The sequence below is a fragment of the Galleria mellonella genome, unplaced genomic scaffold (assembly GCF_026898425.1).
Source record: "Galleria mellonella isolate WM207_F2 unplaced genomic scaffold, CSIRO_AGI_GalMel_v1 utg264, whole genome shotgun sequence".
In the NCBI taxonomy this organism is placed as follows: domain Eukaryota; kingdom Metazoa; phylum Arthropoda; class Insecta; order Lepidoptera; family Pyralidae; genus Galleria; species Galleria mellonella.
Window position 1 is genome coordinate 1,375,258 of NW_026442060.1, and position 17,493 is coordinate 1,392,750.

Sequence of the window (17,493 nt, forward strand, 5' to 3'; positions counted from 1 at the left end):
CTTTTAGTTAAATTTATTTACTAAGTTTGTACTTAAGAGCGTCCTTAACTTTAGCTTACTGCATCGTGGCAACATCGTAGTTCTGTCAATTATCAAAAAATATTTAATAATTTTTAACGTTTCTCATTGTTTTGTTAGTAAACTAAAATAATAAGAATAAATATGCTGTATATAAATCTACAAATAAAAATCACGAATCTACTTGACGTTTCGATTCAGAATTTTATTCAATAATGAATTTTTGTCATCAATATTATTACAAGAAATAGAAATAATAAAATTAACAGACAAATGCAATGTTGCTATACTTCAGTAAACTGAAGTTATGAATGCTCTTAATTGATAAGAAATCCTAACCATTGAGCCGTGCGGTTCCGGCATTGAGTGGGCTATCCCTTCCTTTCCCGTAGGAGTCGTAAGAGGCGATTAAAGAAAATTAATAGTCAAGAAATGAGCAGCAGTATCCTTCTTAACATATCACCAGAGGCCTAACTGCGTTTGCCAACCTGCCTATCAAGCTTGGCAACTATTGGAAACCTCTAGTAGATGGAGGCCTATGTTCAGCAGTGGACAGATAATGTTTGATACGTTGATAATGATTATGAATCTGATATAATAATATATAGTAATATTTAGTTTTCAAATTATTCAGCAAAAAGTAAGAAAGTTAATTTTCAGCAGTTTTATAGCTCAGATTTTTTATTTAAAATAGATATTAGATAAGCAAGTTAAAAATTTTAAAAATGTCTTAACGCAGTAAACAGATTTTCAATAACCGTAGCTAAAAACAATTTTAATAAAACCGATCTGATAAAATCAGATAAAAATTCATAGACAAAGGATTTATTAAAGCATCTTTTTTTTAAATCGGTATTTCTTACTAACAGTTTAAATGTGAAAAAGAATATGTTTGTATGTTACCTTCTAGCATTTTAACAGCTTATCCAATCCAAATTTGGTATACACGCACTATATAGGACGGAGAAGGATATAAGTTACTTCTTATATCGATTCGAAAAAATCCTGGTTACGCGGACGAAGTCACGAAAAAAAGCTAGTTAAAAATGAATGGCGAGGTTTTCTAACAGTATAGTATCATGTCCGTAACATGTGAAATCAGACAACCCAGGTAGCAATTATTCGTCATATTGACGCCGATTTTTAGTCACCGACCTTAAAATGATTTAAAACTGATGTCTTATTTTAGTCGCAGAGATCATCTTACTATCTGGATATTCAAGATTTTTTACTACTACAATTCAAGGAAATTTAATTTAATATTTATTACACTTAAAATATTATATTATTAAGTGCGTTCACTGGAAACTTTGCTTTGTTATATTCTATAGATGCCTACATATTAAGTAGCAGTCCTCACTTTGAAGATATTTAAGTAGCTCTTAAGTATACTGTGAAATATTCTCCGCTATAAAGAAACTTTTTGACTTGGTAATTTATCTTGGGTGCGGTAATTGCATGAGGAGGCAAATGTATGGATGAATCTTTAATTTTGAGGAAAGAGATTTGAATATGTTTAGTTTTGTTGAATAATAACTATTGTAAATCATACTGTATTGTAATTGGCTTCATTTTTGTTTTGAATTCGGTGATGCGCGACTAGTTTCAAACTTTATAGGAGCTCTTACTCATGAGCGCGGTTTACAGCTGCGTCACGAGCAGCACTCCGCGACCAGCGCGCTGTTTGTCACTATGCGCGTACGGTCAGTGGCTGTGGTGATGTAGTTGGCCAATTGTACAATACTATATATCATTATACAGTCATGTTCTCGCACCTTTCGCATCGTGACGGGTTTGATTTTCGAGTAAATCCATGAGTTAAAATTGAGTAACCGTATTTATTTAGTTTTATGAATTTAAATTTATTTATATTTGTATTATCAGGTCAGAAATTTACCAATTAATTACAATGGATTCTAATGAATACACAGTAGAAATCGATCTGAGATAAGGAAAAGAGCTCTTTATTAACGATCCTTCCCCTATCTAATCGGTATTATGATCTTTAATTTTGAATGTAACTTAATGTGAATTAAAAAAATTATAAACATACAACTGTAATTTGACAATGACTAATACATAGGAGATATTTAAGAAAATATTAATCATTTGTTATGAGAGTCCTTGAATTTTTGTCTGATTGTATTGATTGTAAATATGTACATTTACTACAACACCAAATTGGACCCGGTTTTGATAGTTGAGTTCCTGATAGTCTACATTAAAATATAGTACTCGTATATGTTTTATATTGATATGCCATCTAGAAATTTTTAACAACAAACAATATTTTAAGTTTTAGACTTTCACGCTGCATGTTTTATGGTTTATAAAATACGATTATTAATGCTATTATTAAGTTAATCATTTAAATGGCTAGAAGAACAGACTTCTCGTAAGCAGAGACATAACAGCACCAAATCAGTCTACTCGTGACTACGACCGATGTAACTTGGTCAAAACATTGAGATAATACAGGTATTAATTGTCATAGTTCACCTAAATGATCGCGTTAATTCATGTCTCTTATGAACTATCATCATATCAGCTTTTAATTGTCCACTGCTGAACATAAGCATCCACCTTGGAGGGTTTTGCCAGTAGTTGCCACGTTTGGCAGGCGAATTGGCAACCACATTTAGGCTTTGGAGATGTTTTAAGAAGGGCGCTGCTGCCCATCACTCGCCCTTCATTGGTCACCTCTTACAACATTCACGTGAAAGGAAGAGGTGGCCCATTCTATGTCGGAGCAGACACAGCGAATTTCCATAGTTTTACCAAAATAATCGCGTTAATCCCCATATCTTATAAACCATATAAGAGTATTTTCTAAAAAAAAAAAACAAAACAGGAATTTCTGTAATATATGTAACTATTTAGTATTATGACGTTGGAGCCACTCACTAGTTATAAATGGTAATGAAATTTTGTGTACGTCTTCGTTACGTTTCATTATGTATACACAAATTGCGTTAACAATTTGCTAAGTGCCACTTACTTAATGTCGATTAAAACAAATTGAAGTAACCTTGTTTTACTTAAATTATTTTCCTTGTCAACTGTTATTAAATGGGTTAAGAGAGATACAATTTAATTTTTCCTTTTAGATTTATTAAACTGATAAAAAAGATTTATGTTCAGATTTTGTATTTTATAAATATCAAATTTAAACAAAAATAAATATTAAAGATAACGACTCTAATCCCTAATAAGGTAGGCAGTTATTAGTCGACTATTATCGAAATAAGATTAACAAAGGATTTACCCATATTTCACCGAGCATATTATAATCGCAAGTATCACAACCAGAAGGTAAGCCTTTTACTCGGATTAATTCGGTTTGTTTTCTATTTGTGGAAAGTTAGACTTTTTACTATATTTAATGATTTTAAATCTTGATTCAATGTTTTTGGTCATAACTAAATTTGAACTCACAACCTTTGCAAATTAATAAGTCAGAGTAGTGTATTGCTAGGCCAAGTCCCTCTTCTCGTTTCAAGTGAAATTTGTATAGATATTATTTGTAATTAAGATTTATAGCGCGAATCAAGTGACATACTTATTGAAAAGTTAAACGACTGTCGTAAATCAACGTCCAATGAACTAAACGTTGGACTAAACTCAGTAATTAATATGGTTATTGCGAAGTTCCTTTCATATTGCTTAATTATTATTCGAACCTTGAGTTAGAAATAATTGGAAAAGTCTTAAGAATTGTTAATAATCTAATTCCTACTCAATATTATAAATGTAAAAGATTGTAGACATTTTTGGATGTTTTTTAACAAATTAAACATAAAAGATTCGTGATTTATTATTTATCCCAAAGGTTGACTGGTAGAGAATGTTACTAGCATTAAATTCACCTTTTGTAGCATATTTTCTTTGGTCAGTAAAGTTAATTAAATAAATAAATAATATTAAACAGAGCTGTATAAATTTTAGTACAAGGTTAGACCATGTCCTAAATTAATATATAGAATAAAGATAAAAGGATATATCTTAATGCATATCTTACTAATATAACAAATGTTAAAGTTTGAAACAATAGTTGGACGGATGGATATTTGTTACTCTCACGTAAACTAATAAGGGATTTGAATGAAATTTGATTTTCTTCTTCTTTTAACTCAATAGGAAAACTAAATGTATTTGGACCAGAACTTAGCAACTTCCATAGCATGGTTGGATACCTTATTAAGTTTTTTTGGGTGTAAAATAAAGGATACAAAGACACGATAGAAAGTAATACATGGTCTGCGATTGCTCTCCAAAGTCGAAGGCCGCCCGAGGTGTAACACTCTGTTTTACCAGGTTGTACCTGCAGCGGTCGATCTGAGGTCGTAGTCTATTAAGGGATTCTAGATTGGCCATTGCAAGTTGTCACTTGGCAGGTGCTCAGCAACTCCAACATAATCTAAAGGAGTAGGATAACTGGATTTCCACAAATCGATTTGTTGTATATTCTAACTTAGCATATAGGATACTTTATATACTGATTTACACGAGTGAAACTGCGGGATACAGATAGTAATTGATATATAAAAGAGAAATACAATGTACATAGCGACTAGTAATGAAATATCCGGAAATAAAACAATGAAACAGGATAAAACAAATATAACAAAAACAAACGAATTCTCATCGTAGGCATTAATTTAAATTTTTAAGAAAAAGCGTGATAAGTAGAAATCATATGCCAATTTTATGCATATTAGCAAACTACTTGTCAGAATTAAGTGAATACTTAATTCTGAGAAGAATTAAGAAGAAGAATCAATTTCAGAGAATATTTCTGTTTCAATAAATAATACACCCTACCTATTTAAATGACAATGTACAAAGTTATCCCTTTGATAAATCCCATAACTTGAATAGAATTTAATAAAAAATTGTAATAATATAGATTTTTTTTATACAACTTAGAATGGCAAACAAGCTGACTGCCCACCTGATGGAAAGTGGTAACCGTCGCCTATAGACATGAGCAGTACCATGGACATAACAGAGTATAATGTTTCGCCCACGATACCCCCCATGCGTTGCCATTCCTGAGGACTCAGGTGTTATTCCTCTGTACCCAGTAAATTCACGCCATATACCACCCTTCAAACCGAAACACAGCCATGCAAGCACAACTACTTCACGGTTGGAACACGAATGGGACAGAGGTACCCAAGCAATCGACTTTTGTACAAAGTCTCCCTCTGGTATTTCTATTTTATTAAGCAATACACATTATATATTTAAAAAAAGACTATGTACAAAGTTTCCCGATTTAGTAAATATTTTTAATAATGCAGATATTCGCAATATTTTCTCTATTCTAATCTTTTCTACTAGTTTTCATATTGAGAATGTATTAATAATTTATCCGTGATTTGCACGGATTCCCACCTCGGTATGGCAAAGGTTTATAAGCGCTCTGTTTTGAACATACTTAAACCAATTAGTCTAAATCCTTTTACTTCATTTATTGAAATAGAATACTTTATAGTGACATTTAACTAACTTAAAAAAATATCTTTTAAAAAGGATTTTTTAATAAAAGTAAATATATACCTATATGAAATGCGACGTAACGAAAGTGACAAAGTTTACAATGAATAGATGTAGATGAATAAATTAATATGTTGATACGGAACAATAATTTCTTATTACCTAATTATAATAATCGATTTTCATATTTTACACGCTAGACTTAGATTTTTTATGTACTTTTTTGTGATTAATAAAAAAAGGTCTAAAAAATTTCGTTAATTTATATGTCAATATTTATCAGAGCTCCAAAATTTTAAGTCTTATTTGATTCCGTTTGTTATTTGTATTTGTATTATTTTTCGAACAGTTATTTGATTATTTAAAAATATATAAACAAACAATTATTTATTATCAGTAACAAAAATCCGTTTAAATATCAAATAAGATTATTTTTTGTTGCTGTATTGTTTATAAAAGGCGACTAAAGGAATAAAGCGCAAATCGAAATAAAACCTTACATTAATCCCCTTCTTAAAAGGAGAGACTAGCACTGAGACATTTGTCTTTGTAATTTCACTTCGTAGCCACTTGTAAAAAAAAGTATTTTACATAAACTAGGTTAAATAAATTGTACATAGATACTTCACCTTCTTCATTCGGAGTGGATGCACAAACACGACATCTAAAGGTTCTATTTTCGAATACAGTTTTCCTTGTTATTCTCTTGTCTTGTTAGTTTATTTTCTGCATTATTTACATGATATATTTTTGTAGTGTACTAGCTTTAACCCGTGACTTTTTGTACGTGAGTGGTAATGTTGATTGACCGGACTCGCCTGTATATTTCTCCATCCCAAATATAATACGTGCATATTAAATTTCATGGTTATTATTTGACGTATTAGAAAAGTGGAGTTGTATATTTTTCGGTAATTTCTTTTTAATTTATATTTTCTTAATTATAACTTTCCTTTGTCGAATATTTGCAAAACAATAATTGAATTGGACCAGCTATTCTTGAGTTTAGTGCTTATTAATACACTTAGTGATTTAATTTAATTTATATAGATATATTTACTGTATTGCTCATTCTATAATCTTAGATTATATAGATAGAGAGAGCATCGAGTGGCAAAACCAGTCAATTTGACGTTTGGTTAACTAAATTTGACACATTTTTTTAATCTAAACAAATCTGTATATATATATATATATATATATATATATATATATATATATATATATATATATATACACGCTATTCACATACACATCAATAAAAAATTCGACCTGTGTTTAGCAAAGCATTTGTATGGCGACACTGCCTATATAATCTATATAAGTTGTGTTAACGTTTCATTTTACTCTGTAATTACACACAGTGTTGTAACATTAATTTTATTAACATTATTATTATTCATAGAGCCATTATCCAGCAAACTTTAATTTCTATCCAACAATATGAATTCTGTCGATAATTTGATACAGTTTACTTATTTATAATATTCCAACGGCCACTTCTAGTTATTCGCCTCTGTGTTCCCAAGCTTTAATGAAACACATTAATAACATCTGCGCACACTAAAATGTCTTTTGTTTCTTGTACGATTTCGGAAATTGTACTCTCTTTTGTGCTATACTCGGTTAATATTACACCGTTATTTTCCAAGGGAAATATTATTTGGTCTAATTTATATGAAATAGTGGGAATTATGTTCAGTTTCATTGTGCTACAGTCATTCATTGAAATCCAGGGAGTAATAATAAAGGTTATATTAAATTTCTCATGAGATATAATGACAGTCCACCTCACTATTGTGTGTCTACTAGTTTTTACCCGCGTCTACGTCTGTATGACCAGTATGTATTGATTGAATGGAATAAAAATTGTCGATGTCTTTCTTTACTCCAAATACTATGTGCATGCCAAATTTCATAAGTGACTGAATCCTTAAGGAACTAGTAACAAACACACAAATACTTTCATATTTTTAATTAGTTCTATCCTACTTTGTTCGCGGGAATTAGTACATAAAGTATCTTATATGCTAAGTTAGGACTTAATTTACACGTATACCAAATTTCATTCATCCAAATCCAATATTTATTTTTTGTTTGAAAAAGTAACAAACATCTAACAAATAAACAAGTAACAATCTGTCCATCTTTACAAACTTTCTCATTTATAATATTAATAGTTTAATATATATATATATATATATATATATATATATATATATATATATATATATATATATATATATATATATATATATATATATATATATATATATATATATATATATATATATATATATATATATATATATATATATATATATATATATATATATATACGTACTGTATGTACCGTACGTATGGCGACTACTAGCCCTAAGGGGAAGACTTATGTTCAGCAATAGATAGTTAAAGGCTGATATGATAATCTACCTGTGTACAAAATTTTATTCAAATCTGTTCAACCGTTAAAGCGAAATGAAGTAATAAATACCCAAACAACTTTACAAATTTTTATATTTATAGAATTAGTAGGATTAGTAAGAATTATAAAAAAAAGTAATATTATGTAAAAAACTTAAATAAGCAATAAATTTACAACTGTTTTCGCTACAGTGAAAACATTAAATATTTATCTACCCTCATTCATAGAAATAAAAAGGTTAACATCAATATGAATATCAAACAAAGTAAGCCAATAACCATCACAGTGCATAAAACATGAAGTTTTATGCAATTTGCAAATATACAAAGTGCATTTAAACATAAATAATTACCTACGTTATATGCATATTAAACATGTAAAACAAAGTTGCGACTGTAACTTTGGGTACCACAAACATTGTACTTGAGCAAATAGTTAACGTTAAATGACATTGCTCCAGGCAGATTTACTCTAGATAGCAAGCAATAGGAATGCTATGAAATAGCTAATTTATTTTCTGACCTAGATGTTATATCATTGGAAGTCCGTAGCAATGGTTATGTAATTAGAATTAGTTTTTTTTTTACGAAACTTAAAATGGCAAATAAGCTGACGGCCCACCTAATAGAAAATGGTAACCGTCGTTTATAAATATGAGCAGAACCATGGACATAACAGAGTATACTATTTCGCCCATGATACCCCCATGCGATGCCATTCCTGAGGACTAAGGTGTTATTTCTCTGTACCCAGTAAATTCACGCCATATCTCACCCTTCAAACCGAAACCCAGCCATGCAAATACAACTGCTTTACGGTTGAAACACGAATAGGACAGAGGTACCCAAGCAATCGAGTTTTGTTCAGTCTCCATCAGTCTTTGGATGTTGGTAGTCCCACAATAATGATAGCAGAATTAAACATAATAATTTTAATCAAAAAATGTAATTTATTTCTGAATTAAATATTAATTAATTAAAAATTAATTAAAATTATTATAGGGGCCATAAAATGAATTTTGTATTTTTTTTTTCTACTAATATAGTTTAAGTCAATTGTTACTAACAAGAATGGATCTTTGTAATCTATAAATAAAGAAATATTATATTATATTATTATTAAATTTAAACTGCTTGTAGAATATATTTTGTACCTATTTGTTGATTTTCTTAATATTATACTCGTAGATACATAAATAAGTTTGTTCGTTTCTTCTTGCAGCTTTAACGATTCAACTATTCCTTTTGAAATTTGAATATTTATTAACAACAAAAAAATGGAACACAGGCCACCTTTTCCTACAATGAATGTATGTTACGGCCACGCAGACAAAGTCGCGGAATAAACATGTTATAAATAAACAAATAAATTAATCACAACGTGTCAATTTAACCTTGTCACAGTCGATGTCATTGTTTTCTTTTTTTTTTTGCGCAGCAAAATCTAAATGTTGTGGAAAAAGTAAATAAAAAATTCAAATCTTAAATTATTTATAACTTCTCTGGCATTGGCCCGTTTTTACTGTCGCTCACTTGGTTTCGCTGGAATCAAATCAATGTATCCATAAATCAATTTGTTACTTTCTTTCCTATTCCCATCGGGCTGTGTGAATTCTGTTGTTTATTGTGACACTTTGAAATATCTAGAATAAAACTTTTGGATATTATTTTACGCTGGAGCAATGGAAACATGGTTGTGCAGGTTTAAATGGGATTGTCTTTTTATTTTTAAGATATTTCTAAAAATCTAAGTGTGTGTGCGTGCGTGTGTCCATGTTATTAATGCATGCATGTTATTAATGTGTGCACATGCTCGCGCGCCTTTGTCTGTGTGTGCGCACCCATGCGAGCGTGCGTGCATTTGTGTGTGTGCGTGTATATGTGCGTGCTTTTGTGTGTGAGTGTGTGTGCGTATATGTGCGTGCTTTTGTGTGTGAGTGTGTGTGCGTATACGTGTGTGTGGTTGTGTTTCATTTTCTCTGTGTATAATACGAAATCTTCCTAAATTCTGAACAGATTTTTATTACTAAACTATACTAATTTTAGACAACATTGAATTTTCCGTAACATGGTATTTAAATTTTTACTTTTCAATTAATTATTGTTAAAATCCGATAAAGAAAATTAATCTGAGTAACAGCGACAAGTTCTCCCCTTGCCACAATGAGTACATTACACAACTATATTACATATTCGGCGAAATGCGGGCATATCGAGTGTTTATTTATTTATTTATTTTCAGTGTTGACTACAATAGTAACAGATATCAAGTGTCTGCGGCTTCCATCAGTAATTATAGTCGTAAATAACTTTATTTTTCAGATAGAGATTTATTTGATGATTCACATTAAGTACTTGTACTGTCATATGCAATTAATTCGTATTAACTCAGAATATCTATTATTAACAAATCAATTTGCAATTAGTTTGAAATATTAAATGAAAATAAAAGTCTTTCAAATCATATATTGTGAGCAGATTTATAGAATTTGTAATTAATAGCTATCACAGTCATAGATAAATCATGTTTTGAAGTGAGTAATGAATACATGTTTGAAATAAATGTAACACAGGCCCATTAATAAATATAAATATTAAAAGCCGGTATCAGTTACTAGTATTAGATTAAACATTTGATAATATAATATATTCGTGTTTCTACCGTGAAGCAGTTGTGTTTGAATGGCTGTGTTTCGGTTTAAAGGGTGGGATATATACCGATACGAAATAACCATCAAGAAAAGAGCGTATTCCTTTTTAAAAGACCGGCAGCACACCTGCAATGCCGTTAGTGTTGTGAGTGATCAAGGGCGGCGGTAGTCACTTACCACCAGGGGAGCCGCATGCTCGTTTGCCCGAGGTGTTGTAAAAAAAAATATGGCAGTGAATTTACAGGGTACAGAGGATAACTCCTGAGTTCTCAAGAATGACAACGCATGCGGAGTATCATGGGTGAAACAGTATACTCTGTTATGTCCATGGTACTGTTCATGTCTATAGGCGACGGTTACCATTTTCCATCAGGTGGGCCGTATGCTTGTTTGCCACTTCAGTGGTATAAAAAAATGAGTACATACACGTTTATTTAAATTTAAATACATTTATTAGAGAAAGTAGTAGTTAGTTTCTAAACTTTTTCCATTTATAATAGATATTACAAGCAATGAAAACTTTAGTAAGACTAGTTATTTTGAAATTGCAAATACGAATGGCAAAACTGAGTATCAATTTAATAATAGATTGTGCCAGGCGTGGCAACTACTGGCAAAACTGCCCTTATGAGGAAGGCTTATGTCCAGCAGTGGACAGTTGAGGGCAGAAATAATAATGAGGGTGCCGCCCTCTTGTGTTAAAAGTTTCTGGTGCGGTTTTTATGAATCTATCACCCAATTTGGAATGCATTTTCAATGCGGAGAAGAACTGGTAACAATTACAGCTGTTGCTTATTTTTCAAATAAAAGTTAAGTTTATAACAAAAAAAATATGAATGAATAATAAGACTATAACAAACTTCATATTGATAAAAGGAAAGAAAATAAAAAAAAAAACTACAAAGCTACAATCAAGCACAGTATTCGTGAACAGACCAGTCTCTACTAGAAGCACCCGTTCACGAGTATGACGGATGAGTCAATTATCACTGTTTTCAACCATATTGTATGAAGCCTAACGATCCGGCCCACTATGCTGCCACATTTAATTTTTTTTAAAGAACTTAGAATGGCAAGAGCTGTAGACATGAGCAGTACCATGGACATAACAGAGTATACTGTTTCGCTCATGATACCCCCCATGTGTTGCCATTCCTGAGGACTCAGGTCTTATTCCTCTGTACCCTGTAAATTCATGCCATATTTCACCCTTCAAACCGAAACAGCCATGCAAACACAATTGCTTTACTGTAGAAACACGAATGGGACAGAAGTACCCAAGCAATTGACTTTTGTACAAAGTCTCCCTCTGGTGACTTTCTATTTGAAGAGTCGTCAGCTTACTTGCTATTTCAAGTTGCATAAAAAAAGTCCTGTACCAACCTTGGCTCTCGTTGAAGAATCCAAGTACCATAATAACAATGACCACCACTCCGATCTTGAGTCGGTAGCTGACTGACATTGTCTGGACTTCCACCGCCCTCCACATCTCGACGATGGCTCAACCCTGTCTCATCCATTCGTTGAACAGTTTCGTGTCTTCAACACGAGGCGACTTGTTCGTTTTTGGATGATGCATTATCTGGAACAACCATGAACACGCATTTGTGATGACAAGTACACTTTACTGCACAAAAAACAGTGACATCTATCGTGAAATATAGCGAAACGGTGTTTCGTAAACTTAAAAAGTTTGAATTTAGAACTTGGATTTGTATGTATAAAAATAGTGTATTACCCTCTAAAAATAACTTTTCTTCTATAATTACAAAATTAATATAGGACTAACACGGTAACAAAATCTATTGATTGCAAAAACAAATCATAATTTGTACAGAATTACGGAAGTTATCATGTAACGTATACATATAAAAATATATAAGTTTATATAATATCTAAAATATATAATATCTCTTCTTATCCTGTGTTTTAAAGCGATATGAAAATACTCGTTTTCTGACGACTTTAAAAAAGGAGGAGGTGCTCTATTTGGTTGCATTTATATGTTACTGTTACTTCACAACTCTATCATCTGAAAGAATATACTTTCAAATTAGCTCTAATGAAATTTTATCAAAATCGTTTAAGTTAAAACATAACCTAACTGTATATATCTGTTCATTGCTGAACATAGGCCACCCCAATGACTGCCATATGAAACGGTTTTAAGTCACCTGCATCCACTAAGTCCCTGCAATGCACTTGAGATCGTCACTTCATCTAGTGGAGGGTCGGGGGGGATTGTTAATAATGCGGACTACCAGTTCCATTGCTAGCAATATATCCTGTCAGGTAAACCTCCACGTGGTCTCCCCTGGAAACCATCGTACTGAATCTCAGGTGTATTCATCACGACGGACTAACTGACGTGCCTTTTCATTCTCACCTGTCATCCCTCACTGGTGTCCCGCCAGTATATACTGTTAACGCAGGCGAGCTAGCCATTTCATTATCATCCATTAAAAAAAAAGTGGAGGGTCGTCCTACACTGCGTTTGCCCGTACATCAAAACATCAAAAGTCGATTGCTTGAGTACCTCTGTCCCATTCGTGTTTCAACCGTGAAGCAGTTTTGTTTGCATGGCTGTGTTTCAGTTTTAAGGGTGAGATATGGCGTGCATTTACTGGGTACAGAGGAATAACACCTGAGTCCTCAGGAATGGCAACGCATGGGGGGTATCATGGGCAAAACAGTATAATCTGTTATGTCCATGGTACTGCTCATATCTATAGGCGACGGTTATCACTTTCCATCAAGTGGACCGTCAGCTTGTTTGCCATTCTAAGTTATATATAAAAAAAAATCTTTATAAATTTCCGCGTTCATAATATAAGTATTATTCAACTGTGAAGTTTAACAACGTGATAATTGTTAAAAATAAAGTATACATAATTCTAGGAGATGCTAATTATTGTACTTTTACCCCGGTGGTCGTGCTATTATGAAATTAGGGTTGGCCCATTGGCGCACGATAAACAACTGGCCCCCGAATCACGCACAGAAAGTTTTTGTCCCAAAACTCTACGACTTGTGGGATGAGTTTTCATACAACTAACTATACATTTTAAATTTAACAGTTTAAACAACTTAGCATAATACATAGGATGGGGGAAAGGGATTGTTAGCAATGGAGTTTGACAGCCCCATTGCTAGCAATATTCCTCATTAGGTCGACCTCCACGTGGTTCCTCCTGGAAACCATCGTGAACAAGTCTTGTTGAATTTATCACGATGGGCTAACTGACCTACTTCATCCTCACCTATCATTCTTCACTGGTGCCCCGCCGGTGTATACCGATAGCGCAGGTTGGGCTACCATTCCATTATTATCCATTAAAAAAATACATAGGATTTTACCTATTTACGATAGAGTTTTGTAGACAATGGGTAAAAGGGAACACTTATATCTAGGACATAGTATTTTTTTTTAATTATTAGTGAGATCTGTAATTACTCAAATTCTATTACTAATTTATATATGAGATATTGTTGATTAATTTACTGACCTATATATCAACGAACGGCCGAAACCGTTAAATCTAGAATCTTGAAATTTTGTAGATAGATTCTTTATATAACATAGGTGAACAATAATAAAGAAATTTAAAAAATCCAACTTTTAAGAGGCTTTGAGGCTAAGAGAGAGAAACGAGGGTTGAAAGTTTGTATGAAATTTCGTCAGTTTAGAAATTAGACACCTGAAATTTTAGATTTAGGCTCCTAGTTAAAAATAAAAATTAATATGTTTATTGTTTTTTTAATAATTAACACCTAAAAAGGTGAAATAGACAATGAAAATTTGTGAGCGAGTTCTATTATAATTAAAACTAGAAATATTAAATTTTAGTTTTTGATTTCTGATTAGAAATAAATACTTTTCAGCATTTTTTGAAATTTCACCCCTAGATAGAAAAGTGATATTTTCGCGAGTAATCACATACTCGTATCCCACTCGAATAAAGCCGCAGGGAAGAGGCATTTTTGCCATGTAATAACAAAAAAACATAACTGCACGGTAAGAAGAGTGGAGCAGTGTGGAAAAACAAAGGAAAGAAGAAAAAAGTCACTGTCTTCGAATAAGTAACGTATTCATTGAATCTCATCAACTTAAATAAAAAAAAATTAAATCACTTTTAACGCAATTTTTTTAATGAAATTTGTCTATACAATACTATGCCTGAAGTAATTTTAAATTAATTTATTATTGTCATTAGAAGGATTTTTAATAGTTACATATAGCTAAAAAAAATTTTTTTATAAAATTATAAAATAACATCTATCTTTTGTTCAATTGTCAACCCTACAATATTTCGGCATCTTTTGTTCATTCGCAAGAAAACTTCTCAATTAGCGAGTTTACCGCTCACAAGGAAAGTTACCGAACCCCCCCAACCATTAAAGCATCTTTTAGAATCACCGGAGTTACCAACGTGCAAGTTTTAATGTCTTCAGAGAGAAATTTCTTTGTTGTGACACGGTTGGACGCACAAATAAAAACATCTCTTTTAGGTTTTACACCCCTTCCTTAAATTAGGTTTGAGGTTTTTTTATTCTATTCAAATTTTTATTTTTTTTAACTTCATCTTGGTCAAGTTTTCAAATTTATAATATAAAGCAAATACCAACAAGTAGGTACACTTTGCGACCCAAAAACGAGATTTCAATTTTACACGGTATACACACACGAACACATTGATGTATGATGATTGACAACTCATAACAATAGATTAAAAATATTTATTTATTTTATATTTTATTGCACCAGTTATACAAAATAATAAATACAGAGTAAATTATTTATGCGAAGCTTGTAAATATAATTTGAATTTAGAATGTAAAATTTGATCAGGCGTTTTCTGTGCATGTTATATTATACAATCACAAAAATTTGGTTTTGACCAGTCAAAAAACATCTGGGAGTTACTATTCGGAATTACATCAATTCATCAAAATAGTAAGGTAGAGTTTTGTCCAAGGTCTCTTGAAAGACGTGGTGCTCTTTCTCTAGATATAAAGGAAGCGCATTTAACAACTTGAATGTCAATTTTTACATATCATCAATAACAGAATAAGAAACGTAAAAAACATTCGTACCAGGAGAACAAAGATTGACACATCTACCATTTGGACGTACACCAGTTCTAAAAAAATTGGTAAGGGTTTTGTTCAAGTCTTGATAGATAGTCATTTAAATCACGTGATGATCTCTTTCCAGATATAAAGGAGGCAATCTAAAAAAAAATTACCTAAAGAGTGCATGCACTAGGAGAACAGAAATCGACAGAGCTGTTATACTCGACCAACTTTAAGAAATTAGAAACAAGTAGCGGCTGTGCTTGGAACCTTTCAGAACATTGTTCTAGAATACTTTAGTATCTGAACGAAAAGTTTAACTATTTACTAACTATATCCATGATAAATATGTATTATATAGAGAGGCCTGGAATGCCTTGATAGCTCGTGATATGAAAAACACGATACCTGTAATACCTGAAAAATATTTTTCTCTTTGTTTTATATCATAAACCTACCCAAAAAGCCATCATTAAATTTTCTATATTGAAATATTATTTTACTCATATTTATATAAAATTGCTGATCCATTTTAAAATAAAAAAATCTCTCTCCTTATTTCAATATATTTACTGTAAAAAATAACATTTCGAGCTTCACCAAAGATGAGGATTAAAAAGGGTTTGAATGAATGATTAAATGAACTGAAATAAAGACACCGTAATCCACATCGAAGAGGGAACTGCTATGTTATACTCTTAATTCTGAAAAAAGGTGAAAATAAAAAGACATACATATATGGTAGCGGAATTATATAAATTTAGAGAAAATAAATAACCAGTAACATGGACTTCCTTAAGATAACACCTAGTTCAGGAAAAAAATAAAAAGAATCATTCGATAAACAGCCTCCTTCAGATGCTAAAAAGATCTAATGTCCTTCAGATATTCCAATTTCGCTCTCACTGACGTGATAAGTCATAATTAAAAGAAATAAGGTCAGAAGCGAGTTGAGTCGTTAGTCGAAGTTACTCACTAATAATCTATAAATAGGGTATTGTTTTATTTAAATAAAAACATTTTGAATTACGTATTTAGTGGATGCAGATGGCTTAGGACCGTTCCTTATGGCAGTCTATGGGGGAGGCCTATGTTCAGCAGTGGACAGATAATGGTTGAGATGATGATGACGATGTAAATATAATAATTTCAATATATAAAGATGATTTAAGTGCTTTGTTCATTATTAAAGTCACTTATAAACCAGTCGAGTTCATGTTACTTAACGTGTCTACATATTTATCGTATTTACATTGTCACACACTAATTATAGACAAACAATGCTTGTTATGTCAAATAAATTATACAGACAAGTTACAATAACTATGTAGGAACCACTAAAATTTCCTGCTTACAGCTACATATTAAATTCTTGTCAGAAAGGGACGCCCGACCATGACAGGGCACACTGGTAATGGCTCTCATTAACTACAGTTGCGAGAAATCCATTAGACCGATATATACCCATGGAAATAGGTTATATTCTTATTTGCCGAAGCGGCAATCATATTTTCCCTCGGTGTTTCCTCGTTTTCTTTGATTCGACCGAATTAATGTAATAAAAATATTATAAGATTATACACAATTTTATTTGTATATAAGAATACCTACCAATACGCACTTTGTCTTTCCATATAAAACTGATCTTATTTGCAATTGGTGAAACAAGATTTAATGAAATATATATAAATACTTAAAGAGAGTAGATTTCTTGACCTGCTTTTAACCTTAAAAAAATATAGAATCTTTTTTTTTCTTTAGGAAATAAGTAATTTCCTAAATTTCATTTAGCCAATTTTGATTTAGTCCACTTTTTATTTAATATGAA

The 17,493-nt window shown here is 31.6% G+C and overlaps 1 protein-coding gene across 1 annotated transcript in view; it reads right to left on the reverse strand.

The window, feature by feature from the left end:
* Positions 1–17,493, reverse strand: part of LOC113522134 (zwei Ig domain protein zig-8) — a 159,078-nt gene that overhangs the window by 47,289 nt on the left and 94,296 nt on the right. Inside the window, exon 2 of the mRNA XM_026907810.3 lies at positions 11,976–12,174. Coding sequence (XP_026763611.3) covers positions 11,976–12,081 — 106 coding nt within the window. The 5' untranslated portion in view covers positions 12,082–12,174. The remainder of the gene's footprint in view (positions 1–11,975; positions 12,175–17,493) is intronic.